Raw genomic sequence first — 26,392 nt, 5'->3', positions numbered from 1 at the left:
CAAGAAAGGCAGGAGAGGAGTCTGCTACCATACGCAATAAAATAAAGGACAGAATGAATCTCTGTAAGAAGGCAGATACTCCCAAATAACCAGTCCAGTGTACCAAGACACTGCTTTAGGAGGCAGGTCCCCCGTGCAAGAGGTAGGGAAAACGGACAGCCCTCCCAAGCGTTTTCAGTGAACCAAAAGGATTGTGGAGAAAACGAGAATGGGCAAGTTTAGGTTTGTAGCTTTTTTATGTAATCAAGTGCTCTGGATACAGATGAATCTCTCTCTCCCTCTCCAATATTCATTGTCCCACTTGCCTTGAAATGGGAACTACCGGTACTTTAAGGCATGGATTGAAAAGTTGCATCATTTCACTGGTAGAAAAACACAACTTTAGAGGGGCTTCTAGACAATTAAGAAAAACCCTCGTATACAGAAAGGGTCCGTCCCCCCCAGTAACTGATTCCTGCATCAGCTACTGAACGATAAATATCCTTTACTGCAATTGTCCTTCCTTATCCTAGTCTTATTGCTTAGTGAGTCAGAACGGCTAACCTCTCATGTTCTTAGCAGGATCAGATACTGTGGTCCATACCCAGGCGAACCTCCCATTAACTTAAATGGATGTTTTGCATGAATGAGGATTTCCAAGATTTGGTCCATTATGCATTAGGGGGGTTGTTTATTCTCTTCTTCCAGTGTCACCGAAGGCTACATGATGGCAAGATTCTAGTTCTCTCTTCATAAGTAAGATCTTACGCTTAAAGCCAGAATCCATCCTTGGATTGGTGTGCTTGGCTCCCATTGAAAAACTGAAGGCACGGTAAATATACAAACAAATATATTTAAATACATCAAAAATGTTAGCACTTGAAAAGTTTGCTTGAATTCCAGTTCTTAAATCATACTACACACCAAGGGTCACATTCCACCCACAGATCCGCTCATGTGACCCACTGAAATCACACCTATCTGAGAATGGAATTTGACACAAATGGCGTTATTTCATACATTTCTTTTGGTGATTTCTCATTAAGGTTTCTCTACACCTAGACTTTCTCAATGATATTGAGTGTGTTTTGAAGTGTCTATATCACGGTAATTCTGAATAGCAAGCACATCCCAAATACTTTGATGTATAACATCATTCACTCACCGTTAATACCCTAGTGCTCATCACTGACACTGACAATAATGAAAGAGAAAGGTTACCCAAGCAAATGATTGGTGAGGTACAGTTTCACACATACTATCTCAATAAGTCAAAAAATGGGGCCGGGGAATGAAATCATGGATGAACTGAATGACAGTTCTTTTATTGATTTTTCTGGCAGACAGTCCTCTTCAAACAGCTGCACACATCTAGCTACTAAAGATGTGACAAGAAATTACAAAAGAAAATAAGAATGCAGTGACAACTGCCTTAAGGAACCACCCAAGGGATTAACAGAACTTGGTTGTCTGGTACAGAGGATGCCTTTAAAAACAGATGAAGCAAAATTGCACAACAAACCTTGGGTCTATAGTAAAGTGGTTGCTTAAAACTGAGAATTACCTATTGAATGGTCTTTAGCCCAGGTGTAACCGATTGCAAAGACATAAACTGGTCCTTAGCAAGTAAGGGATTATTTTCCTTTGGTCAGAGGAAAGGCCATAAGGACCCAATCAAAGGTCCACTAAAGTCAACTGGCTGTGTTCCCATTGATGTGAATAGGAAATGGGTCAGGTCCTCAGGGTTGTGACTTTGGACTCAGAATGGAGAGAAAGGCTTGGGAAGATTCCCTCACCCAGAGGACACAGAACTGGATTCAAGGTCAAGACACTGGATTTGATTCGCAGTTCCACTCAGATCTCTTTACATCACTCTGGCAATACGTTCAAGTTACAAGATTCCATTTACATCTTCTGTACGGCCCTTTTACATAGCCACTGCGGTGTAAAGGGGCATTACTGTAACAGGCAGCCAGGCCCAGGGAGTTTTTCCAGTTTGTCCGTTTATAATGGTTTTGTTAGAAGCACTCACCACCGAGAGAGAGAGAGAGAGAGAGAGAGAGACTTTCCTGCATATGATTATTCCCTTGCTCTACCATTTTCCACTTTACAGTTGTGTCTTACTTATTTTAATTTATTTTTAAAAATTGAGAAGCCCAATGATGACAACTTCAACCCTTAAAATCCACTCTGATTTGCCCAAGATCACACAACAGGGCAGTGGAGGGCTTAGAATCTACCTCTCCTGATGTTCTATTCACCTGACCACACTAGCTCCTCGGCAGCAACAAACATGCGTCTTAACGACTGCAAAGGAAAACACATTAAGTCTGATTCTCTCCTAACTAAAGCAAAGGTATATTCCACCTGCTCACAAACTGTAATGGAAGACAGTCCTCTTCAAACACTTGTGTTCATCCCGTACTGCATATGATTTGACATACACAGATTTTCAAAGATGTTCTAGCTACATTTTTGCCAACTTTCCTACTACTGAACTGGCCTGTCCTCAAGGCAGTCACCGAGAGTGCGCCCTGATACTTAGAGCCCCACGCGGATACAAAATTGGTATCTGCATTCGATCCACGGACATCCACAAATTTGCAGCACTTCAGATATAAAATTTGGATCTGCAGCCATCCGTAATCTGCAAAAATGATCCGTGGATATAAAGCAGATATTCATGGATTTGCAGGGCTCTTCTGATACTATATAATATGTGTGTATAATGTATTTTTCATTCAAGTTTATAGGAGCTTTGCCTGCATTTCTAAGTTACCCAATGACCTTTTAGATGAATGATCTTCTGCTAAACCCAACACAGATGAAAGGAAAGTGTCTCCCTGCACCTGAAGGAATACATTCTCAGTCACATACTGAACCACGTTGGTGGTGGGAGGACCCAAACTCATCGTCACTTTTGTGTTGGGTCCCCTAAACTCAGGGATGTTTATATTGTGCTCTATCAAGATTGTTGTTGTGAGGAAGGAGGGTGCTTCACTCGTAATTTCACACACACAATTATCTGATGTCACACCTGACAATGCTGCTCTTGAACTAACACACCCACACCTATTATTAACTAGTAAAAAGTCGCTGTTACTGACGACGATAACTATTGCTGGCAGCTCACATTTTCCGAAGTGCCTAAGTAAACTGAGTCTCAGGGACTTTCAATGGAACATAGGCTCCTAAGTGACTTGGGAGATTTTACCTATTGACGGAGATCACTTATTGTTATTGATTAAGAACCTTGAGCGTATTAAGTTCAATAAAGCTTAAGTTAATGAATCACTATGGTTTAAATGTTAATGAAAGTCAGAGTTGTGGTTCCTAAAGGAACTTCTAAATTTCACACGCGTGGGGTCATCTATTTCCCCTCCATTGTGTGGCACAGAAGGATGCAAAATGGCAGTAATGCTATGCAAAGTGGCATGTAGCATGGAGAAAAGCAGCTATGGAGTATTATCGCACTACCAGATACTGGCAACCCCTCCATTCCACTTCCACACTGATGAAGGCAGAGAGGGGAGGAGGGGAAGAATCATAACCAGCAGACGGGGCAGAAAGCAGGGAACATACTCTTCTACACAGCACGTTCCCTTTAGAAACCAGTGTAAAATCCACCAGCAAAACGTTCCAGCTGCCTTCAGCAGTAATAACACACACCCTGCACACCATGTGAAACCCACCTGGACCTGACATTTCCCCCACCCATTCTTCAGTAACTGAGAAATAGCTAGTGGATTTTCTTCAACTTGTTGTTATTCAGTATCATGATTTATTCCTGGGCCAAGAGCAAGGATAAGACATTGCAGCTCAGAGGGTAACTGGAGCGCTGCTGAAGAGGGGTTGAGAACAAAAGTGCCAGTTCAGTCACAGAGATGTAAAGGCCCTGTTTGGTCAGGGAGGATCGGATGTGCAAAAGCACCATAGGCGCCCTACTCCGGGGAGATGTGCTCCCCAGGCACTGAGATGCTTTGGAAAAAATCCCTCCCCCATTGCCCCAGTCCTGCCTGCCAGTGCAAGACTGCCCCCTATTGTGCGAGGGAGACAGGGTGGGTGCAGTAAGGCAGTGGCTCTCAACTTTTCCAGCCTCCTGTACCCCTTTCAGGAGTCTGATTTGTTCCCCCAAGTTTTACCTCACGTAAAAACTACTTGCTTACAAAAACAGACATGAAAATCCAGAAGTGTCACGGCACGCTGTCACTGAAAATGTGCCTATTTTCTCATGTTTCCCATGCAATTATCAAATAAATCAATTGGAATATAAATCTTGTACTTACATTTCAGCGCATGGTCTACAGAGCAGTATAAACAAGTCATTGTCTGTATGAAATTTTAGTTTGCACTGACTTCGCTAGTGCTTTTTATGGCACCCGTCGCAAATCTAGGCAAATCTCTAGCGGAGTTGATGGACCCCACAGAAGACCTCTGTGTGCCCCCAGGAGTAGGGGACCCCTGGTTGAGAACCACTGAGGTGATGTCTTTTATTGCTGTTGGAGGGAGAGCGAGCCAGGGCACATGCATGTGTTGGGGGCATCACAGCCGACAGTGTGTGTAAGACAGGCAGAGGCCTGGAAGGGGGGTCACAGACCAGCAAGCAGCAGCAAGCCCCCCCCACCCCTAGTGGGAAAGAGGCGCGAGGCGGAGAAGTTTCACCCGGGGCACCAGCGGCTTCGGACCCCAGCCCGCGCGCTGCCAAGCCCCACTCCTTGTCCTGCCGCCGGACCCTGGGCACAGGAGAAGGAAGGCGGGTCCCGGGCTCGGGTTCTCCCCGCTTGCAGCCAGGTGAGCGCTCCCTCCCGCAGCTGGCGGAGTAAGGAACGAACCCCGGGGCTGGGAGCAGAGCGCAAAGCCACCCCTCCGTCCTGCACCGTGCACACAGCGCTGCCCCGTCCCCCGAGGGCCCGCGCGTGGGGATCTGCAGGCTGCAGAACAGGCGGCCCGCAGGAGAACCGGGCGGGGAGCAAGGGGCTTTCTGCACAATCACACGCCGGGGTCCTGCTCGCATTGCGCTGCTGACACACACACACACACACACACGCCTGCCGCCTTTCAGCTCCCCAAATCTCCCAGGTCAGCTCGGATTCCCTCCCCAGCCCCGCTCGGGGGTGCTCGGTTCGCTTGCAGAGGGGGGCTGTTTGCTGCAATCCATTCTGCCTTCATGGATTTCACAACCCTGGGCCCCTTCCAGCAAACCCCTCCGCCCCGGGGAGTCCTTCCCTGGGAGCGCCGGGGCTGAATTATGCAGTGTGGGATTCTGCAAGCAACTACATTTAATGACATTGTGCCGGCGGCGGGGACAGTCACACCGGGTGGAAATTAACCCGGATCAAAGCCATCTTCAGTGGGGAACATTCCTAACGCGCTCCGCCCGCCCTGTAACTCCCCGTACACCAAGGGTGCGCTTCTTACTCACCCTCCGCCTGCTGCCGAGGCAATACGGCAAATCCAGCAAAGAGGAGCGCAATCCGGAGCCACGCTTCCAGGTAATCCATTGCGAGAGGCGAAGCCGATTCTGGAGCCGGGCACGCAAGCAAGACTCCACAACTCAGCACGATTTCAGACCTTTGCTTCGGTTAAATTAATTAGAAGGAGGAAGAGGAAGGGGGGGTCAAGGTGGTTTTACAATCCCCCCCGTGAGTAACAAGAGTCCAGCAGCATAAGCATGCCCCCCGCGCGTGGAAAGAGAGACGCGTGTCCTTAGTTCAGCAGCTGCTCCCACGAGCCCATCCGCAGCGTGGTCCCCAAAGTTGTCCCGTCACGGATTCATCCCGCTGCAAACTTCCCTGGGGCCGGCCCGAGACCCCTCCATCTCCGAGCGCCGCCGTGCAGAAGAAACCCACCGCGGCAGGCTTGCCTGCAAAGCAGCGTTTCAAGTTCGCTGGGCACCAGCGCTACGCCCAGCTCCGCGCAGAGGGGCAGGCATCAAAGGGGGTGGGGGGGGGGGTCTCTGCTCCGCAGCCCCCTTCCTCCCCAGCAGCCCGGCGGGCAAATCAGAACCACTCGCCTCCCGGGAAACTTTCTCCGGTGCTGCAGTTCTGTGCCCAGCCCCGTTCTCCTGCAAAGACACAGCCTTAGCCTGGCTCTTTGGGCTGATCCCAGCGGAGGGGAGGGCTGAAAAAAGCAGAAGAATTAAACAGCGCTGCTGGTGGCCGGGGTGGCACTGTTCCTCCCCCCCCCCCCCCACACACACACACACACACTAGCCTTACAGTGTATTATTTCCCCCCCCCAGCTCAGCAGATCCGTGCAAAGCTCCTTCTGCAACGCTGTCTTGGAGGAGAGAGGGGTGAGCGGCAAGGCAGGGGGGTAATCGGAAAGGGGCCTTTGCAAAGACCAAAAGAACCTGCAAGGAGGCAATCGAGGGAGCCCAAAGCAACGTGCCTGCAGAAAAATGACCAAATCAACCTGGAGCTGGGAGCCCGAGACGCTCCTCCCCTCGCCGTGTGAAAATGGACCCAGGGACTCAAGGAACTGGCAGAGAGTCACGTGAGAGAGCGAGCAACCTGATCCCCTTATTCATTCCGCAGGAGTTTTCAAGCTCGCCTTTTGTCTGAGACTGGATCCAAACTAGTGCCACAGGGCCGGGAAGGGGGAAGGGAGCAGCTCCCGCTGAGAAAGTTAATAGTACCAGTAACACGGGCTATGGATTCTGGTCCCACCGAAGTCAAAGAGTTTTGCTACTGACCTGCCGAGAAAACAGGATCTGGCCCTAAGCAAGCAGCCGCCCAATGCTTTGTGACATACTGCAGAATACTCCTGCCTTTAAACAAAAAAAATCTGAGCTCTTATACTAGGGCAGCATAATCCAGTAGCTAAAGCACTGGACTAGGAGACAAGAGACTGACCAGCTGTGTGACCCTGAACAGTCACTTTACCTCACTCTGTCCTCCTCTCCTTTGTCTATTTCAATTGTAAGTTTGTTGGGACAGGCACTGTCTCTGAGGATATGTTTGTACAGTGCTTGGCCAATGCGACCCCAATCTTGCCTGGAGCCCCTAGGTATGACTGTAAGACAAATGCTTAATATTTATATTAATATATCCATATAATAATTTTAATTGTAATATGAATTACACACTACCCCTTGTTTTAACATTTAGGACATGGATTCAGAAGGGCTCCATACGCACACATCGGTCTGCCCATATGGATCTGATTCCAAGATGGGAGTTTTCACTTACTCCCGGGGGTAGGGACTGTATCTCCTTATATCTGTTTGTACAATACCAAGGCCACTCTCCAGTGCTCAATAAATAATAAAACCGTATTACATTTTCACTGGCGCAATAGGGTCTAAATCTAAAGCGTCTTTTCCTTTTACTGAGGTTTCACTTCTGACATGAAGAGAATAATCGTTAGTTTTGCACTCTCTCCTGAGAAATCTACAGCGCTGTCATCTTTACATCTATTTAAGGGATAATGTCAATGGAACAGAATGTTGTCATAGAATAATGGTCTCCTGCTGGTACTTACAGAAAATAAATGTCAGGGCAAATTCTAGATATTTATTATCAAAGCAGGAGGTGCTGATCCTGTGCCAGTGTTGAATTCCAATGACTTGATTTCAATTATCCCAAATAAATGACCGATGTAGATTTAATCATTTGGGCCCAGAGTCTGATCCCCTTACTCCAGTTGAGTAGTACTGTGCTCCACAACTGGTCCACTGAAATGAGAAGTGTTCTGATTCCCCCACCCCTTCATTCCCTTTCATGGCCAAATCTAGCCCAAAGGAAACAAAAACAAGTTTGCTTAAAACAAAACTACATTAACAACAAATGTATTTTTAATAAATATTGAACCTTACCTAAACCCAGCACTGAAAGCGGTCTGCTTTTCCCATTCATTTTTTTGTAGAATGAATTTTTCCTGCTCTCTAATTATCTGAAAATTGCCTCTTAAAAGTAAATGGATTTGTGAGTTTGGTTTAATTACAATGTATTTTTGTGACCATGCTGTTGGTTTTGCTAGGAAACTATATCTATCTGTGTGTGTGTGAAAGGGAAAAAAGTTTTTTTTTTAAATGTACAGTTACGTCAGTTCTGACCATTACATTGCAGCATTTTGCAATTTCTCATAGTAAAGAATGCAGTGTGACTCAATCCCCCTCTCACTGAAGTCAATGTGAGTTTTGCCACACACAATATATAACCCCCACTGGCTTCTGATTGGTTAAAGTGTTGGCATGTAATGGCCAGCAAACCAGCCATCTGACTCATTAATACAGATTCCATTTGGCGTCATTTATTTTAAGAGGGTTATAGTAAACACATTTTTGTTTAGGAACTACCTTCATGAAGAGCATTTAGGCATTCACTTCTTGGTGGTTTTATTCAGACAGCCAAGCAAAGAATGATAGGCTGGAATCAATCAACCAATATCAATGGTAAATATTTACCACTCTGAGGTGGAATCTGTGTGTCTTAATAATCTTGGTTTGTTCTTGCTTAGCTTATTGTTTACAGTATTCAGTTTGTGTCTGTGAAGGGAGGCTCTGCTTAAGTTACAAGAGTAGTGTAAGGAATATATTGTGCTGTTGGTATTTTATATACACACACACACGGCGCCAGGGTTTTTGCTGCCCTAGGCAACAGGGCTCCTCCTCAGAGCATTCGGCGGCAGGGGGCCTTCCACTCCGCATCTTCGGGGCGGGTCCCTGAGCGAGTGAAGGACCCGCCACCGAAGCACCCCGAAGACGCAGAGCAGAAGGACCCCCGTCACCGAATTGCCGCTGGGGATGGCAAAATGCCGCCCTCAAATCCTGCCGCGCTAGGCGACCGCCTAGGGTCGCCTAGTGGAAGCACCTGCCCTGTATGTGTGTGTATATATATATATATATATATATATATAAAAACATCCCAAAAAGTAACGTTAAAGGAATGTTAAGGTTGCAAAGTCAAGCACTCAAAAGTTAGGAAATGCCAGTATTAAGGTTGCTGATACAACCTTAATTCAGCCCCGTTGTGTGTGTGTGTGTGTGTGTGTGTGTGTGTGTGCACTGTGCTACAGTCTTTAATTATACAATCATACATACTGTTTTTTTCAGAGGATCCCTGCCTCTTCCACCCACCCCGAAGAGGTACTAGTAATTTTGGGTGCCTTGAACAAACAATTTGAGACAACTTACAGGAGACAGATTTTTCGGAGGGTGGGCGCTCAGCACTTTCTGCAAATCAGGCCCCTTTACAGTGTTTCAAGTTGGGCACCCAAAATCACTAGTCAGTTTTGGTCATATATACGTATATTATGTGTAACAATATATTATAAATAGAGTGAGAATCCGATCTTAAGTATACTGGTGTAAATGTAAAGTAATTCTATTGCATGCAGTTCAATAGAATGACTTCATATACACCCCAGTGTATCAGAACTGAGAATAGTGATTTGTTCAGTTGTACCTACCATGCTGCTGAAGTCATTTTCTCCTACTCACTTTAAATAAAATCTTTGTACTAATAAGATGTGATCATACCAACAACTCTGATCATCCTTTGTCATAATCCAATCTGGTCTAAAAAAATTGATCATTTACTAATAGAAACCGGCTCTGAGATGGAGCGCAAACCTTTTTTGATACTATATGAATTCCATAAGTCATCATACTACAATTCATAAAATAACTTCAGAAACAAAAATGTAAGCATGGCATGGATCCAAATTGCAAATTGCAATCTGCATGATGAGTTTTGTGCTGCTTTCTCAGGCTATTGCTCATTAGTTAATAGTGGGAGGTGTTAATTATAAAGATAGAAGCAGAGAGAGGAATAATGAATACCACCAGTACATACATTTATACATCAACAAAACAATGTTTTGCATTCATTTAAAATCTAGTTGAAATAATTAAGGGAAAGAACTGTTGGCCCTAAATCTCCTGTCACTTACACAGGTGAAAATCAGGAACGATTGCATTGAACTCAGTGGTGAGTCACTGGTGTAAAACTGGTGAGAGTCTGAAGAGGATCGGACCCGCTATTCATTGTTTTAATAAACTCATAACACCAGACACACAATTCTCTGCTGCACGGTTTCATTTTTACATCTAGTGAACATGCAAGGGGGCAATGACTATGTGAACATTTTCAGGTTGCTTGTTGTCCTCATAGTCCATTAGCCTTAGTTGGAACGAAGGCCATAAACAAAGGTTTATCCCCAGAGTATAAAGGAGACCAAGGAGGAGCATTTTCTTGCCACGTAACCATTCTGCTGCAATGGATGGATGGCTTCTTTTGAATGATTGCTGCAGAAAATTCTAGTTCTCGGTTTAGGCTCCTCAGAAGATGGGAAGAGGGAGGGAACAGTACTCTTGAAACCTCGTTGAGTCTCTTTCAGATATGGAAGAAAAAGAAAAGCTTCGGGATGCAGTATGAGCTGGCGGAGGGCGCACTGGACTGGGAGTCAGGAAACCTGAATTCTATTCCTTGCTCTGCCACTGCCTTGCAGTATGACTTGTTATGTTGCTTCAACTCTCTGTGCCTCTGTTTCCCATCCAACCCCTTAGCTACCTAGATTGCAAGCTTTTTGGAACAGGGACTGTCTCTCATGATGAGCGTGTACAGCGCTTTGCACAATGGGGCCCCAATTTTGGGGGAGGGGAGGTAGCTAGATCAGTGTAATGCCAATAATAACAACAGAAACTTTAAGTTGCCTCCTTCTGGGCCATTAGCCTCTTTCACTTCTCCCTGGAAGGAGACAAGTGCGGGATGAAAAGTAATCACTCATTACCAGAAGCTAGCTCAGTGCTTGCCACTTTGTGGGTGTTAACGCTCCTGCAGACCTTCCTACTCAGATTGTTACCTGCCGCCTACATAAATGTTACACACAAACACACACACACACACACCCTGATTTCAGCTGGATGCGGAATTCTTCACTTCCTGCTCTAAACTGTTACACAGTGTTGATCTGTGCTTCCACCAGGGAGGTAACTGCTGTTCAGCGGGGGAGTAAGTGAATAGTCTGTTGAAGAAAGGCACTGGACAGATGTAAGGCGTTGTTAGAAATCTCTGGTTTGCTGAACCAGAAGGAAATTACTCCAGTGATCCCAGCCCTTCCTGTGTCCATTTAACGTGCCAGTCACAGATCACTGCGCCAGCCTGACCTCTGGTATCCACCCTCCCTGAGTTTCCACTGCAATGAAATTTGCAGATCCTCCATAGGATACATGGTGGTGGAAGCGGCAAAGAGGATGCAGTGACCACCCAGTGCTGCTCCCCTCCCCCTGACCACACAGCGCTGCTCACTTTTGAGACTCCACTCAGGGGTGCTCCCCGACATTTTTCACATGGGCCACACAGTTGGGCCGCACTCAGCCTGCATCGGCAGCTCGGCTCCGGTTCTGTGGGGCTGGGCCTGGGCCTGGCTCTCTGGGCGTTGCGACCTGGTGCACAAGGTCGCAGTGACACTCAGATTTAGGCCAGTGGCTCCATCATGACCGAGAGGGCAAGTTTCAGTGAGAGGCTCTGCGACCCCGTGCGATAGGTCACTACCTGCAACGCTTGGTTTGGGGACCCAAGGCAAACTGCCCCTTCATCCCCCCACCCCCACTCTTGCCTGCACATGCCCCTTCTCCCAGTGACAAGCAAGATTAGGCCCTTAATTACTAAATTATATGTGAATGAAAATAATATTGAAGACTATTAAAATAAAATACAGCAATAACAGCAGTAGAATTCCAGGGTCTAAATGTTTTTGTTTGTCTTTGTGTTTTTACCTCTATTGTTTATTTCTAAAATTTTCCCATTTTCCTTCTGCTTTTTGTTTTCCTGGGTTTTTTAATACCTGTATGTATTTTGTCTCTTCTATTCTGTTGCCTATCTTTTCTTGTATTTTTTTTCCTATTTCTGTTGCTTTGTTTTCCTTGTTAGCATCAGTCTTTCTTTTTCTCTTCTGTTCCCTCACTTCCTCTCTCTCTTCCATCCCAGATTTTGTTTTCTCTCTGCTTTCTGTCCCATTTCTCCTTTCCTCCTTTCCATTTCTGCCGTGTTGCCCTGTGTATCCGGTCCTGCACCACTCTCTCTCTTCTTCACATCTTTCTCCCAACAGGGTCCACAACACATTTTGCAGTCGCTGACTCAAGCAGCTGTAAAGTGACAAGACTCTGAACTGTTGCCCTCTTGGGAGAAGAGGGTAAATTTGTTGCCGGATTCAAGCTCCTTTGGAAAGGGCATTGGCTTCTTTTTCAAGTTGTGATAACAAAATACAGCAGCTCGGGGGAAGGGTCAAATAATCCTGCATGTTTTGGTGCATCCAGCCCTTCCTTGTATATTGTGAGTGTCTCTCATTTATCTAGGCTACCTACGGAAGTCCCACCCACCTACCTGTCCAACAAGGCCAAAGCAACCTTTCTCCAACTAAAGGAATCCTCCAAAGCCTCTCCCTAGTTCATGCCCATCCCATGTAAATGTCTATGCTCCTGCTATGAATCACACGTAACGATAAATGGCTTACAGGGCCCAGCTGTACACTGCCCTTGTGCCTTGACTTTAAATGTTGTGCATTGGTGTCTTGCACAATTAGGTCCCACAAATTACCTTTAAGGGGGGCTTGTGAGAAGGGATAAGAGAGGAGGGTTAGGGTGGGGAATAGGGAAGTCGGGGGTTGGCCATGGAAGCTCCTTAATGGGAATCTAAAGGTCAGCAGACAGGAAAAGCTGAAGGTCCAGTTGGCTGATACAGGGGGTCTGAGACCTTGGACAGGGAACTTTCTTCACTGAACTATTCCAGACCTTAATAAAGGTTCAGATTCAATTCGGCAATAGAGCATAGATTCAAGCTGGTTAACACACAAACACACACACACACACTCTCTCTCTCCCACTCACTCTCTCTCCCCCACCCACCTTCTCAGTGTCAAAACAATTCCGCTCCCATCACATCAAACCTCCAAAAAAACATACACCAAATATCATGTCAACGGGAGAGTTATTTTGCAATGACAATGCAAAGGCTGTTACAATTTTTATAAAGTCTGAAGCTGCTGTTATAGTAACTTGCGTTAATACTGAGTCTGTTCCAAAGGAGCCGCTCAGCAGTGATAGAAGAGCTCAAATTCCATCATTTAAAAGCTTTTAGAAATGTATCAGTTCAGGGATTGAAATGAAGAATGTTTTTCCTTTGCAAAAAAAAATGTGGATTTAAAAATAAATCTGAAGTCTTTGGCCAGCACCTCTATACTGTTTCTGAATTTTCCAGAGGCTTTGTAAAACCTCACCTATGTATTTTTTCCATCCCTAATTATGATCGGAAATGGAAGTTGTTGAATTTAATATTATTTCATTTTTATTTTGAATAAATGTTCAAAGGAAAACATCTAGCTCAATCTCAAAGTAAATCTCAGGCTACCCAGGTTAACACGAGCTTTGAGATTGCATGATTACAACAGGCTTGTGAGGGACCAAAGTAATATCACGTATACAGTTATTATTAATTATTTCTATGTGGGTAGTACCAAAAGAACCCCAGTAAAGGTCAGGGCCCCATTGTACAAAGAACAGAGAGGCCCTGCCCCAGAAAGTTCACAATCTCCAATGCTGCACATCTTCAAAACACCAACAAACATGGACTAATTCTCCAGCTGCTTCCACCTGGAAACCACTTCATCTCCTGAAAGTTAAATCCCTCCCATCCACATGTTTCAGAGGTCTAAGTACTCCTGACTAACAGAGTCATCCCAAACTTGTAGGAACAAAAGCTTTGTCACCACCCCACTATAAAATCTCATGCATGCGAATCTGTGTTTTTGACATGTATACGTATTTAGAGGCCCCATCTTCAAATTTACGTGCCTAAATTAGGGCACCCAGTTTTGCAATTAGGCACTCAAAACACCCATTTTAGGCAGCTAAATATTGATTTGAGTGGCCAGATCAGAAATTAGGTGGCCTAATTTAGATGTCCACATTTGAAAATTGGGGTCAAGATTACACACACAGACACGCACATATACAGTAGAAGGGGCCTGATCCTGAGAAGTGTTGAGTAATTCATACCCCATGGAGTTTACAGCATCTTTCAAGATCAAGCTCTTAGCTCTTGCATTTAGAACAAATACCTCAGGCCTGGTTCAAAAATACTCCAATATTGACACAGGGATTGCCACACTGGAGCAGACAAGATCCATCAATTCTAGTATCCTGACTCAGATATGGGCCAGCACCCGCTGCTTCAGAGGAAGGTACAAGAAACCCTGCAGTAGGCAATTATAGGATAATGTGTCCCCAAGGAAAGTTTCCTCCTAACCCACAGTAGTTAGAGGTTGGCTCATGCCTAGGAGGATAAGGATCTGCCAAACTCTCTGCTTTTTTATGCTTACTATTATCATCAATACGTCTGTTAATCTATAAGGTGCCACAGGACTCTTTGTCGCTTTTTATTATCACTCTAGATATTCTTGTTATCCATAAACTGTCCAATCCTTTTCTGAATCCGGCTACACTCTTGGCCTCAACAATACCATTTTTTTTTAATTACAGACATAACAAATCCCTCGTTCCACAGGCTAATTGTGTGTTTCATTTGATCACTTTTGAATTTGCCATTTTCCAGTTTCATCACAATGTCTCCTTGTTCTTGATTTATGAGAAAGGGTGGATAGAAACACCCCCTCCCCCATCTACCTTCTCTGTACTGTTCATTATTAATAACCTGTTTCTGAACCCACCTCTATTTCTGCTAGGCTCTGTTGCGGATAAGCTAATTTGATGGACTAGTGCAGAGCCTGGAGACTGATATAAAAATATGTCTGAAACGGAGTTCACAAGAAGACCACAAACCTTCAGTGAGTGACAGATGATCAGATCTGTGATGACAGGGATCAGTCCTGTACATCTTCTGAACTTCCCAGTTGGTCTTTCCCAAAAGAAAAAAAATATGTAAAATAACCAAGAATCAAGAGTCCTGGTTCTAACAATGGAGGAAGCATAGTGTAATATGTTTGGGGAGGGGCTCCGCGCCCCCGCGCCCCCCCAGAAAAACATGTCACTTAAGACTTCCTAACAAACATTCAGTAGCAAAGACATTCAGCTTTAATAACAATGTTTTACTGAACTGGAAAGCAAACAGCAGTTCCTTCTGAAATTAAGTGAAAACCCCTTTACTTGGGGTGTTTTCCTTGGCATGGGACAGTGATTAAAGATGAGCTGCTACTCTCTGCCACAGGCTGCAGCTGTATCTCAACAAATTCACAGTTCTCATAAGAAAAATAAATACAACAATGGTATACAAGGGCATGTTCTTTCTGGAGGATGGATTAACCTTCATCCTCAGGACAATGGGATTTAATTAATAATGATTGGTTTAACATTAGTGCATTCATACTTAACTTTACAGCTAGTATTGTTTTACCAGGAAGGATGAGGGATTTATGATGTCTGTAATTACAAAAAGAAAGGAAACCTTCTGGATTAACAGTACACATTAAGGCATTTCATGGGTTTTATTTTCCCAGAGAAAATACAACTGCCTCCCATATATTCTGATTTGCGATAAAGCTATGGAATGAAATTCATCCCTACAGCACAAAGCCTATTACATCATTTAAATCTCTTATTATATTTCATTTAGTCTTATTTGAAAAGCTGTTTTTTCCATGTACCTTTATATATTTCCTTACAAATACTTAATTATTTTAAAATGCAGCCCAGTAGCTTAGAAAACATAGTCTGCCCTGGTTTTTAGTCCTATCTCTACCCCTAGATTGGCTGTGCTGGCTTGAGCAAGACATACAGGCCTAGGTTTTTAAAAGACTAGGGATTTTGGGTGCCCAAACTGAGACTCCTTAAGAGGTCTGATTTCCAGGGGGTGGGTTCTCAGCACTTTCTGAAGATGGGCCCCCTTTCAGGTGTCTCGGGCAAACGTCTTGGATCACAAGTCACTTTGAAAATAAAACAATCTCGCTTTATTTCAGTTTTTCTGTACATAGACAGGAATACCCATATGAACCATTGGCACCTCACAAAGGTAGCGAGAGGTTTAATAAATGGCTGTCAAATGCTTTCAGCTCACCCCATGGAAAAGGTGGTAAGTAAGGTGGTTGTTAGGCAGAAGCTGAATTTAAAATTGGCTTTACAAAAAATGAAGAACACTTTAAGGCATTGGAACCGCGCAGACCCTTGAGACCAGTCCTTCTCTCCCCAACCCTACACCACCCTGTAGAAAAACTTTTTTGGGAGGGGGGGAAGAAGGCCATTTCTCTAACATCCCTATATTCACTATAGTCCAGCACACTCACAGAGGTTCAACTTTAGAGTTGTAGACTTTAAGGTCAGTAGGGACCATTATGATCGTCTAGTCTGACCTCCTACACAATGCCGGCCACAGAATCTCACCCACCCACTCCTGTAACAAACCCCTAACCTATGTCTGAGCTGTTGAAGTCCTCAAATCATGGTTTAAAGACTTCAAGATCTTTAATGGGGAGGGAGCTGGGAACTGGCAAAACCTTCTAAGCCTGCACATTCCTAGGATCTAGGGGGAAAGGAACCAGATACACAGAGGCTAGAACTGTCCTACCTAGGTGTTTGACCTTCTGTACTGCTGTTCTGGCTCTCCTTTGGCTGAATCCTTCTACAGCTGCAGAGGTCTCCTTTGCTGATGTAACTAGTGGAGATCATCTGGGCCTTAATTAAACACAGTTTCTTCCAGCCTGTGATCTTGGCTTTTCCAATACAAAGTCACCTGAGCTTCGTTTAGGTTGAAAGCCCCCCCTTCCGTGGAAAATGTACCTCTCTTTAACACTGCAGCATTTCATTTAAGGTGACTGCCAATATTGCAGGTCTAGGCTTATTTCTAAAGCTTCTACTGGGAGACAACCTGTCTGTGTGTCATTTCTGAAACTCATTTTGCTACAATGTGCTTATGGATATTACGGTAGCGGGGAAATAAGATCTAACTAGCCTCGCACAAGGGACATTTTAGGGATCTTTTCTCCGTATTTCATACCTTTGTTGCTAGTGTTCACAAAGTTAAAATAACATGCAGCCTCTGCCATAGCATTTTCAATCCAGTCTGGTTCCCTTGCGATCTGCCAGAGCGATCCATGGAAGACACGCTGATAGCTACTTAGTCAAAGGACTCCTCCTGCTGGAAAGGCATCTACCCTTCAGAGGACAAGGAAAGAATTGCCACAGATTACGCTTTGCATCACAATTCCTTTTTAAAAATAGTTGTGTAGGTTTTGCTCAAGGTGTACAAGCTCCCCCGCAAATTTCTAACCTAGATTATCACTCCCGCGCAGACAGAACGGTTATCACAAAGACAGTTACAAATGAATTGGAGATACAGTGTCATCCACCCGAGTTGTCAACCGTGTGCCTATTGGAGTGTAAAGAATCCTGCCACTTCAGATGAATTGTCACCTAACAGAGGCAGAACATGCTCCAGCTATCTGTAGCACACAGCTCTATCCACCACCTGGGACATAGTTAGGGTGACCAGACAGCAAGTGTGAAAAATCAAGACAGGGGGTTGGGCGCAATAGGAGCCTATATAAGAAAAAGCCCCAAATATCAGGCTTGTCCCTATAAAATTGGGATATCTGGTCACCCTAGACATAGTCAGATTGGTCTGATCATCTTGTGTGGGAAGTATGATCTTAGCTCTGCTTTTCCCAGTTTCCTCCTGGTTGTGGTTGGTTTGTTTGTTATCAACTCCATAGTTCCTAGCCTGCCAGCATGTGAAATTGGAGAATTGAACTCCCTCAGGCAAGAAGGGAATGCAGAGCACTGGGCACCTTGTTGCAGCTGTATCTTTTAACTCCCTATTATCGTTTTTGCATTTGACTCAGATTTTTCTCTGAGAGGGGCAGGGGCTGGTGCCTGAACTCACACAGTGTGCTGTCTTACTCTGCCAGAGGGGTTTCAAAAGCTGGCCACTGCAGGCCACAGGCAGCTAGGAGTCAAGCTAACTTTCATGAGTATTCCCCTTGGCTATGAAGCCAATTGAACTGCTCACAGTGGCATGCCCTACGCTCACTTGTAAACAGTGGCCGGATTGACTCTTATGATGGTTATACCAGAGATTAGGGTTGCCAACCTTCCAGGATTGTCCTGGAGTCTCCAGGAATTAAAGATTAATATCCAATGAAATATTATGTCATGTGATGAAGCCTCCAGGAATACAGCCAACCATAATTGGCAACCATACCAGAAATTATAAAAAAATCATATAATGATAAATAGATGAATAATCACATTTTTGGCTGACTTTTTTAGGGGTACATTGACCGAATATTCAACACATGGGCAGACCTCAAGAAGAGCTCTGTGTAAGCTAGAAAGCTTGTCTCTTTCACCAACTGAAGTTGGTCCAATATTACCTCACCCACCTCGTCTCTCTCTAGCCAGCACTCCTGGCTTTCCTCTGCCACTGACAAGAGCACTTCATTCTCTATTGCAAGCAGGGACTTAAAAAAACACCACCATCAAATCAATTTTCCATAACAGACGTATAATTTATAGCTTTAAAATAACCCAGAAGCTGTGAAAACTCTTTCACCACAAAAAATCTCAGTATAGCATTTTTGGAGGATATAGCGGGATGACTACCCTGCTCCTGCCCGGAGGGGTTAAAAACAGCCCTGGGGAGGGCTGTAGCTGGGGAAAGGCTGATTGGGGAAGCAGCCTCAGCTGGGGCCACGCCCCAATTAGGGCCGAACTGGCCCTTATAAAAGGGCAGTGGGCCAGGAGCAAAGACTCTCCCTATAGCTCTTGAAGGAGAAGGGCCTGGCTGCTAGGGAGCGTACCTGGGTACCTAAAGTGGAGCAGGGCTTGGGGGAGGCTAGAGGAGCTGGGGAGCTCCAGCCTGGAAACCCCTCAGGCTGCAGGCCTTGTTAAAGGCCGGAAAGGGTACTGGGGTTGCAGAGGGGCAGCCCAAGGGTAGCCAGAGGCAGCAGATCCAAACCCCTCTTACCAATGATGAGTGACATTTACACTGCAGACTGCCCTAGGGAACAAGGGCTAGATCGAGACTGGCAGTAGCCATACTCTGAGGCGAGGTGGGGATAGGGGTTCCCCGGCGAGGGGAGACCCAGATTTGTGGGGGTACTACCAAGGGGGACTTGGACCCGGTGGCAAGCGAGACACCAGCCTGGAGAGGGCGCTCTGGAGGCTGTCGAGCTAATTCCCTGGATGACCAGCAGGAGGTGCCGCAAGGGAGAGTCCCCACCCTGTGACAGAGGAGTACATGGAATCCAAGCTTTTACATGATTTATTAGTTGTATTGTCCTGGCAACGTAGGAGCCCTGTGAGGGATCAGGGCCCCATTACGCAGGGCCGGTGCAAGGAAGTTTCGTGTCCTAGGCAAAACTTCCACCTTGTGCACCCCCCCCCCTCTGCTCTGTGGCAGCTCCCTGCCCCCCCTCCACCCTGAGGTGCCCCCCCCCGGCAGCTACCCACCTCTGCTCCACCTCCTCCCCAGCACGCCGCCCCTGCTCTAATTCTCCTCCCAGGCTTGCGGTGCCAAACAGCTGATTGGCACTGCAAGCCTGGGAGGCGGGAGAAGTGGAGCGACAACCACGCGCTCGGGAAGGAACGCTGTAAAAAAAAAATTGGAGGCACCGCTTTTTGGTGCCTCCAAATCTTGGCGCCCTAGGCAACCGCCTAGTTCGCCTTAATGGTAGCACCGGCTACCAGAGCTTGGTGCTCTTCTGGTAGTTGAGTCTTTGGCATGATTATTTCTCTGTATTATTTCTTGTCATTGATGTTGGAATTAATCTGCGAAATGTCCATTACTTGTGGGTTTTTTAAATCAATAATCTGTATTTAGGAATCTTCAAAGCAAGTCAGTTCTTGACTGAGGTAACTGAAACTGCCAGCAGTTATATCAAAATAGGGCTGCAAAGGGGGGAAAAAGGGATTGTAGGAACTGTGATAGGGAATGAAGAAAATCCTTTAGTGCTCGCCTTCAGCCAACTCCATCCAAATAGTTCTAGCTCTGGTCCAGAAAACACTTACATGTGTGAATATTATGCCTGTAAATTGTCCCATTGAGTTCACTTGGACAACTCACATGCTCGTGTCACTGAAATCAGTGGGAGCTTCGCTACCAATGCAGAATCTGGCCCAAAATCACTTATATGCATAGATGATGGTAGGAGTGAGGTCTTAGGCAGTAGCCAATTGTACATTTGGATGGTATTTTCATATTCCAGAGTGGGACTTTCAATTCCTTCAGCATTAGCTTAAGCTCCCATTCATTTTGATGGGGGAAGAATTCACCATTTGCTTCAATGGGAGCAGAATTGGACACGCTCAAAGGTTGAACACAGGCATTGACTCCATTACTCAGATATTATTAGTCTTGGCCAAGATTTTCAAGACTGACTAGTCATTTAGGATGCCTCTGTTTTCAGTGCTCAACTCGTGTTATCTTAAAGGAGCCCCAATTTCAGCAATCAGGTGTGCAGAACTTTCTGAAATTCACACCTTTTATGATGCCTCAAGTTGGGCACCCAAAATCCAGCATTCCAAGATCATCGGTCACTTTTAAAAATCTGGTTCATCTCTGCTTGATGTGCTACGTTCCAGAATTCATTAACCAGGTAGCTCATTAACTTAGTCCTGGCCACAGCCCATATTTAACAGGTTAAATTCTGGCAACACAGAGAACTGATTTTATTTCACCAGGGAAATAAAATAATTTTAGTGGTCGACTGAAGATAAGAGTTATCTTTAGAATCAGATCACTTGCTGTGAATATTTTGAACTGCATATTTTGCTCTGAGTGTAGTTAACAGGCAGCTGTTGAACAGCACTAGTGGTAACTGTTAGCAAACTGGAAAATTCAGCTCCTATCTCTGGTATGGAATGGCTAATCTCACTAGCTTTAATTTTGGGTATGGAATGCATGACATCTATATTCCACTTTTCTAAGTGCTTTCCTTTCCACGCCGGTATTTTTGATAAAAGCTTTGTCAGCTTAGTCTGACCCACGCAGTTTAGTTTTCTAAAGAGAAACATACCAATTTATATTACTGGATTAGACATGAAGGTCAAGTCACTCACTCTGCCTAAATTTGTGTGTGCTCGTCTTTTTATATTTCCTCCTTATTTGGGCACACTTTCCCGTGTCTATTAATTGCAAATCTGTGGTTTCATGGGCTGTTCCTCCTTGCTTAAAGCTATAGTTAGCTTCACACAGGATAACTTCAAATGGAGTCATGCGTCATTTTGAACGTGGTACATTTACTGAAGTGCACTATTCTTACCATTAGGCACAGTGGGGGCCGTTATTTTTGACACCAGTATTAATAACAGTCATTCCTTGTCAGAATCGCCAACTTTATCTTATGGGTAACAAGTGCACACATTTTTAGCTTCAAAGAGGATCTGTGACCTTAGATGATGTAACCTGATTCAACTTGTTTTGTTTTGGTTTAAACAAATATTTGTAGATGAAATCAAAATTACCAAATCCAGGTTAGCCTGGGCAGACACAGTTAAAAATGTGAGTCTGTTAAAATTTGGCAGGGAGAGAGAAAGCAAGCATATGTGGATTGGGCTAATGGCCTTTTGGGGGGAAATGCGGCATTTTGAGTAGTGTATTCTTTAGGTTTACAGTAGATGTTTCCTCTGCCCCACAACTTTTCTTCTTGGGGAACCTGTTCTCCCCTTCCCCCCCCCCCCCAACCCCTGCCTTCGCCTTCTTGGGGAACCTGTTCTTGTTCCCCCATCTCTTCCTTCTTGCTGAATCATTTCCACTTTGGTCTTAGCAAACGATATACCCTCTGTTCATAAATCAGTATTTGATAGTCTTTTGATTAAGCCAATGGCCCGGGACTCAGGGGATCTGGATTCAATCCCCAGCTCACCACATGTCCCATGTGACTTTGGGCCAGTGACTCAGAGTGGGTCGACGCAGTTTTTGTACCACTAGAATACCACCAATAATAGTTGATGCAGTTATTCTGGTATAAATGTCTGGGGATAAGCTAGACAGCTATAAGCACCTTTATACCAATAAAACCGTGTCAACACTAGCGGTTGTATCACTTCAGCTATTATTGGTTTCTAAATAGACACAGTTCTAGTGGTACAAAAACTGTCTGTAGATCAGCCCTTAATCTTTCCTCAACACCATGTCTAAATGGGGATACTACTACTTCCTTCTTCCACCCTTTATGTGTCTTCTCTATTTAGACTGTAAGCCCTTCAAGGCAGAGATATTCTATGTGCACGTAAAGCACCTTGCACAGCGGGATGCAAATATCAGCTGGGGTCTATTGCTATTGCAACTCAAGTAATGATGGCAATCAGTACTTATTAAATTATGGAATTAGGTTTTGGCATGTGCTTACTTTCATTTTTAACAGGGGTGTGGTTTTGTATCTTTATTTAATCTTTCCTTGGCTTCCTTAAACTGCATATAGAGACGAATCTGTAACGTGAGGGACATAGGTAGTCATTTAGGGACAGAGAGAGGTTGCTCACACACACTTTACTGATCTTTGCCCTTCAGGATACTTGACCCATGTTAAAATGTTGGTAGAATAATCCATAAAAGTTCACAAAGTTGGTTATTAAGAATAAGCAAATAAATATAAAACTAAACATACATATCACTGAGCTATGTAAGAATAAAACCATTATTAAAATCAAATGACAATTTAAACAATCAATAAATCAACAGGTTCAAATTATCCAATAAATAAAGCAATACAGCGGGTAATTAAATCAAATTATGAGATTCTTCTCATGTCAATCACTTTTGCTAACCTAAAGTGGGTCCTGTGGCACCTTTGAGACTAACAGAAGTACTGGGAGCATAAGCTTTCGTGGGTAAGAACCTCACTTCTTCAGATGCAAGAAGTGAGGTTCTTACCCACGAAAGCTTATGCTCCCAGTACTTCTGTTAGTCTCAAAGGTGCCACAGGACCCTCTGTTGCTTTTTACAGATTCAGACTAACACGGCTACCCCTCTGATACTTTTGATAACCTGCAATTCCTGGAGAATATCAGGAAGAGCCAGTTTCTATGATCCCAACCAGCTGGTGAAGGACACAAATGGCCATGGAACATAAATGTCCATTCTGGTCTTAAGACCTTTGCTAAGTGAGATCACCTAAAGTAAGTGGTAATTCCATCTTGGTCCACCTTAAGAAAGTATAACTGTTAGAATGCTTCTCAGAAATTCCACTTTTACACCTCCTCCATAAATGCCGCTGTTCCAGGATATGTTCACACACAATAGCACAGAAGCCTTTCTACAGTCTTAATTGCCCCATCACCGCTGTAATCATACACAGCAGCAGCTTTCAATAACGACTTTTTAACTTTAGAGAATGTTCTGACTAGTTGGATGAAACGTCGATTTTACTTTTAGGAAACCATGAAAGGTGCCATTTACACACAGACAATTTCTCTCTCTAAGTCCAGAAAGGACTATTCTGATCATCTAGTCTGACCTCCTGTATACCACAGGCCAGAGAACTTCCACAAAATAATTCCTAGAGCAGATCTTTTAGAAAGACATTGAAGCATAGAGATATCCCTCCTGTACAATAAAAGGAAAAAGAGTTCAAACTTCATTTCTTGGGATCTTTAACTCTTGTGGTGGTTGTTAACTGGTACCAGCTGATGGAAAAGGTCAGAACTCAGAACACAGGGAAGTCTCAGTAACAAACTGGGTCAGGCAGGCATATAGCTGATGACTCAAATCTTTCACTTCTTTTTCCTCCAGAGACGTATCCAGGGAAGGGAGGGGCATGTCACTTTCCAATGTTGTCAGTGTCTCCTCTGGAGAAAATACTCCCCTTCCACATGATCTTCACTTTCATAGGGGTCATCTTCTGCTTTCTCCACCTCATGGACCACCTTTGTAGCTTCAGGGCTAATTAGATGATCCAAGTATTCTGGATCCAAGTCAACATGGCTCAGTTCTCTCACAGTGAGTAGTCTTTAGACCTTATCTCAGTGTGGAGAGTGCCAGCATGAATGATCATTGCCTTGCAAAAGTTTGCTGGGTTTACCACAAACAGATGGCCTTCTAAAAAGGCAAAAGACAGAATGTATGGGGTCCGCCTTCTGTGTTGAGTAATGGAGTCCAACCTTAGCAAAAACTGATATTTTATGATAATAGCTAATGGCCTAATCAGCACAGCCATCAACTCGCATCTTCTTACAACAATTATCTCAGTGTTCTAAATTAGGTGGCGGATACAGGTAAAATCATACCTTGCCCTAATAACGTCCAACCCAAAGACATGTTATTTTTACAATTTTATCAGAATAATTTCATTTACCATCAAACAATTTAAGTATTCGCAGACCCAACTAAATAGGGCCTTGATCCCAACATTACAACTGACAACAGATATAGTCCTACTACATGGTTTTTGCACCAGGACTATTGAATTCTATAGGGTTTTGTTTTGTTTCAAGAAAGGACTGCTCTATGAAGGTCAGCCTTACAGTTTCAGAAGTAATGATATAAAATTATCTGGATATTTGTGCTTCATTAATTGGACCATCTTTTAAATGACTGAGAGACTGAAGCAGGGGGAAGGAATAAATCACATGCAATAGATGCTGTAAGACATTCTTCATGATTGTAAATATCTTCTACTTTCACTAAAAACAGCTAGGTCCCTTCAATTCACAAGCTTAGAGTGTTCCATATTACAGTATCTCATAAAAGTTACTTCTGTATAACATTACTTAGCATAAAAAAGAGCAGGTTTATTGGAAACTGAATGCACACAATATACGCTTTGTCTGAGTGAACTATTCTCAATAGTAAACCATTTCATACTCTACCCAGCACTTGTAAAAAATGAAAAATCACTGACAGCTCCTTCAAGATGTACGCAGAACCCTATACAGAGATAGCAGGCACAAATTTAATTCTCATCTAAAGGATTGCATGTTCCCAGGGTTATCTATTAAACTGCTGCTCTATCGTGTGAATACAGATGTCTCTGCCTTCATCAATGGGCTCCCAAATTCAAAGGGCAGCTGAACTACACAACTTGGAAAGGCCCATTTTCCTATTCCTCTTTGGGGACAAAGACCACCCCGATCCACTGCCCATTTCTCTTTTGCCACCCCACTCCTTCTCTGCATAAACAGAGCTTGCCTCAGGTGTACTGATGCCACAGGCAAAACATTTTGTGCCACTTACCTTCCTTTACTGAAATAATTAGGACTCACCAGGTGATGCTTCTACAGAAAGTCTTATAAATTCTGTTTTTCTAACTGTGGACAGTTATATATTTGAGACATGCTTATTGTTAGTTGTGGTACAGTTTTACATAACTTAGGAATGAAGTCATGTCCTGAAAAATACAAAACAGCAGCCCATTTGCTTAGCAACACAGGTTGCTGTGAACACATTAACTCAGTGCTCTGATCTGCACACTGGCTTCCCACTGAATACAGAGGACAGTTCAAGATATTCAAATCCCTTCAAGGGACTGACCCTAGCTGCCCAAGGAACTACCTCTCCTTCTGTGACCATGATCTTCCATGAGAGTAGAACAATGAAACTGCTGACCAGTAGGGAGACATCGGTGAGTACAGGGGACAGAACTTTCTCATCACCAGAACAGGTCCTAGACTATGGATTCAGACCTGCTAAAGATAAGAACTGCCCTACATCACCACTTCCAGAATTAAACTTAAACCCCATTTCTTCAATTTAGGATAGCAATTGAGACAAATTGCAACGGTGAGTTTTGTTATGCACACACCTAAGATCACCAACTCCTTAACACAGATCCCCAGGCAGCCTTCCAGTGGTAGTTATTTTGGGTCACTTTTGTCCTGCATTTGAACTTGTAGATTAGAGGCAAAAACTCCTTAGTCCATTGTCACTGGAGGCATCCAGTGCTCCTGGCAGGAGTCTCTAATACAGGAAAGTTGAACGTAGTAATTTCTGCTCAGTGTACAAAATACTTCTGGTAATTAGTTTGCCTTTTTTGTTGTTGTTGCTTTTAGAGTCAGTATGGACTAGTGGATGAGACACTGGGCTGTGAATCAAGAGACCTAAATTCAATTCAAGCTCTGTCACTGATTGTTGTGTGACCCTGGGCACATCACTTCACTTCCCTATTCCTATCTTTCCCCTTCCACCTTTCATCGGTCTTGTCCATTCAGACTTCTGAGCAGGGACTGTCATATATGGTGTTTGTACATTAGGGCTTCAATTTCAGTGGGAGGTTCTAGAGGCTACTGTAGTACAGTTTATTTAGTGAAGCTAGACAAAAATATCCTGGGAGTTCTTGGAACAAGTTTCGTTTTGGTATTACTAAAAAGTTACTATAAAATTCTCATCAATACTTACACCTTTCCAGTGCCTAAATTTGAGATTAACCATATTGCACTCCAAATACATTCTACTAAACCTGCTCTTTAGGTTGCTAGGATACTGGCATCAGTATATACAAGAATTCAGTGGACACCACATCCCAG

General features: G+C 44.2%; 1 protein-coding gene and 1 long non-coding RNA gene across 17 annotated transcripts in view; both read right to left on the bottom strand.

Annotated features, from left to right (window-relative positions):
- FRAS1 (Fraser extracellular matrix complex subunit 1) overlaps window positions 1–6,614 on the bottom strand; it is a 293,322-nt gene extending 286,708 nt beyond the window's left edge. For 4 of the 16 annotated variants that reach the window (XM_065597462.1, XM_065597469.1, XM_065597471.1 and 1 more), the window contains exon 1: window positions 5,402–6,592. In XM_065597462.1, coding sequence (XP_065453534.1) covers window positions 5,402–5,480 — 79 coding nt within the window. In that variant the 5' untranslated portion in view covers window positions 5,481–6,592. Of the gene's footprint in view, window positions 1–4,265; window positions 4,501–5,401 lie in introns of those variants that run through there. The other 12 variants (XM_065597474.1, XM_065597473.1, XM_065597463.1 and 9 more) reach the window with 11 other exon arrangements.
- A 5,249-nt stretch (window positions 6,615–11,863) lies between these two features.
- On the bottom strand, window positions 11,864–19,286 carry LOC135983878 (uncharacterized). Its single transcript, XR_010601698.1, has 2 exons — window positions 16,929–19,286; window positions 11,864–15,358 (listed from the first exon to the last, which is right to left on the bottom strand). It is a non-coding gene; the product is annotated as an uncharacterized LOC135983878 (long non-coding RNA).
- Window positions 19,287–26,392: the final 7,106 nt, after the last annotated feature.

The sequence above is a fragment of the Chrysemys picta genome, chromosome 5, assembly GCF_011386835.1.
Source record: "Chrysemys picta bellii isolate R12L10 chromosome 5, ASM1138683v2, whole genome shotgun sequence".
In the NCBI taxonomy this organism is placed as follows: domain Eukaryota; kingdom Metazoa; phylum Chordata; order Testudines; family Emydidae; genus Chrysemys; species Chrysemys picta.
Note: the sequence above shows the minus strand (reverse complement) of the source record. Positions and strands in the feature narration are given on the sequence as shown.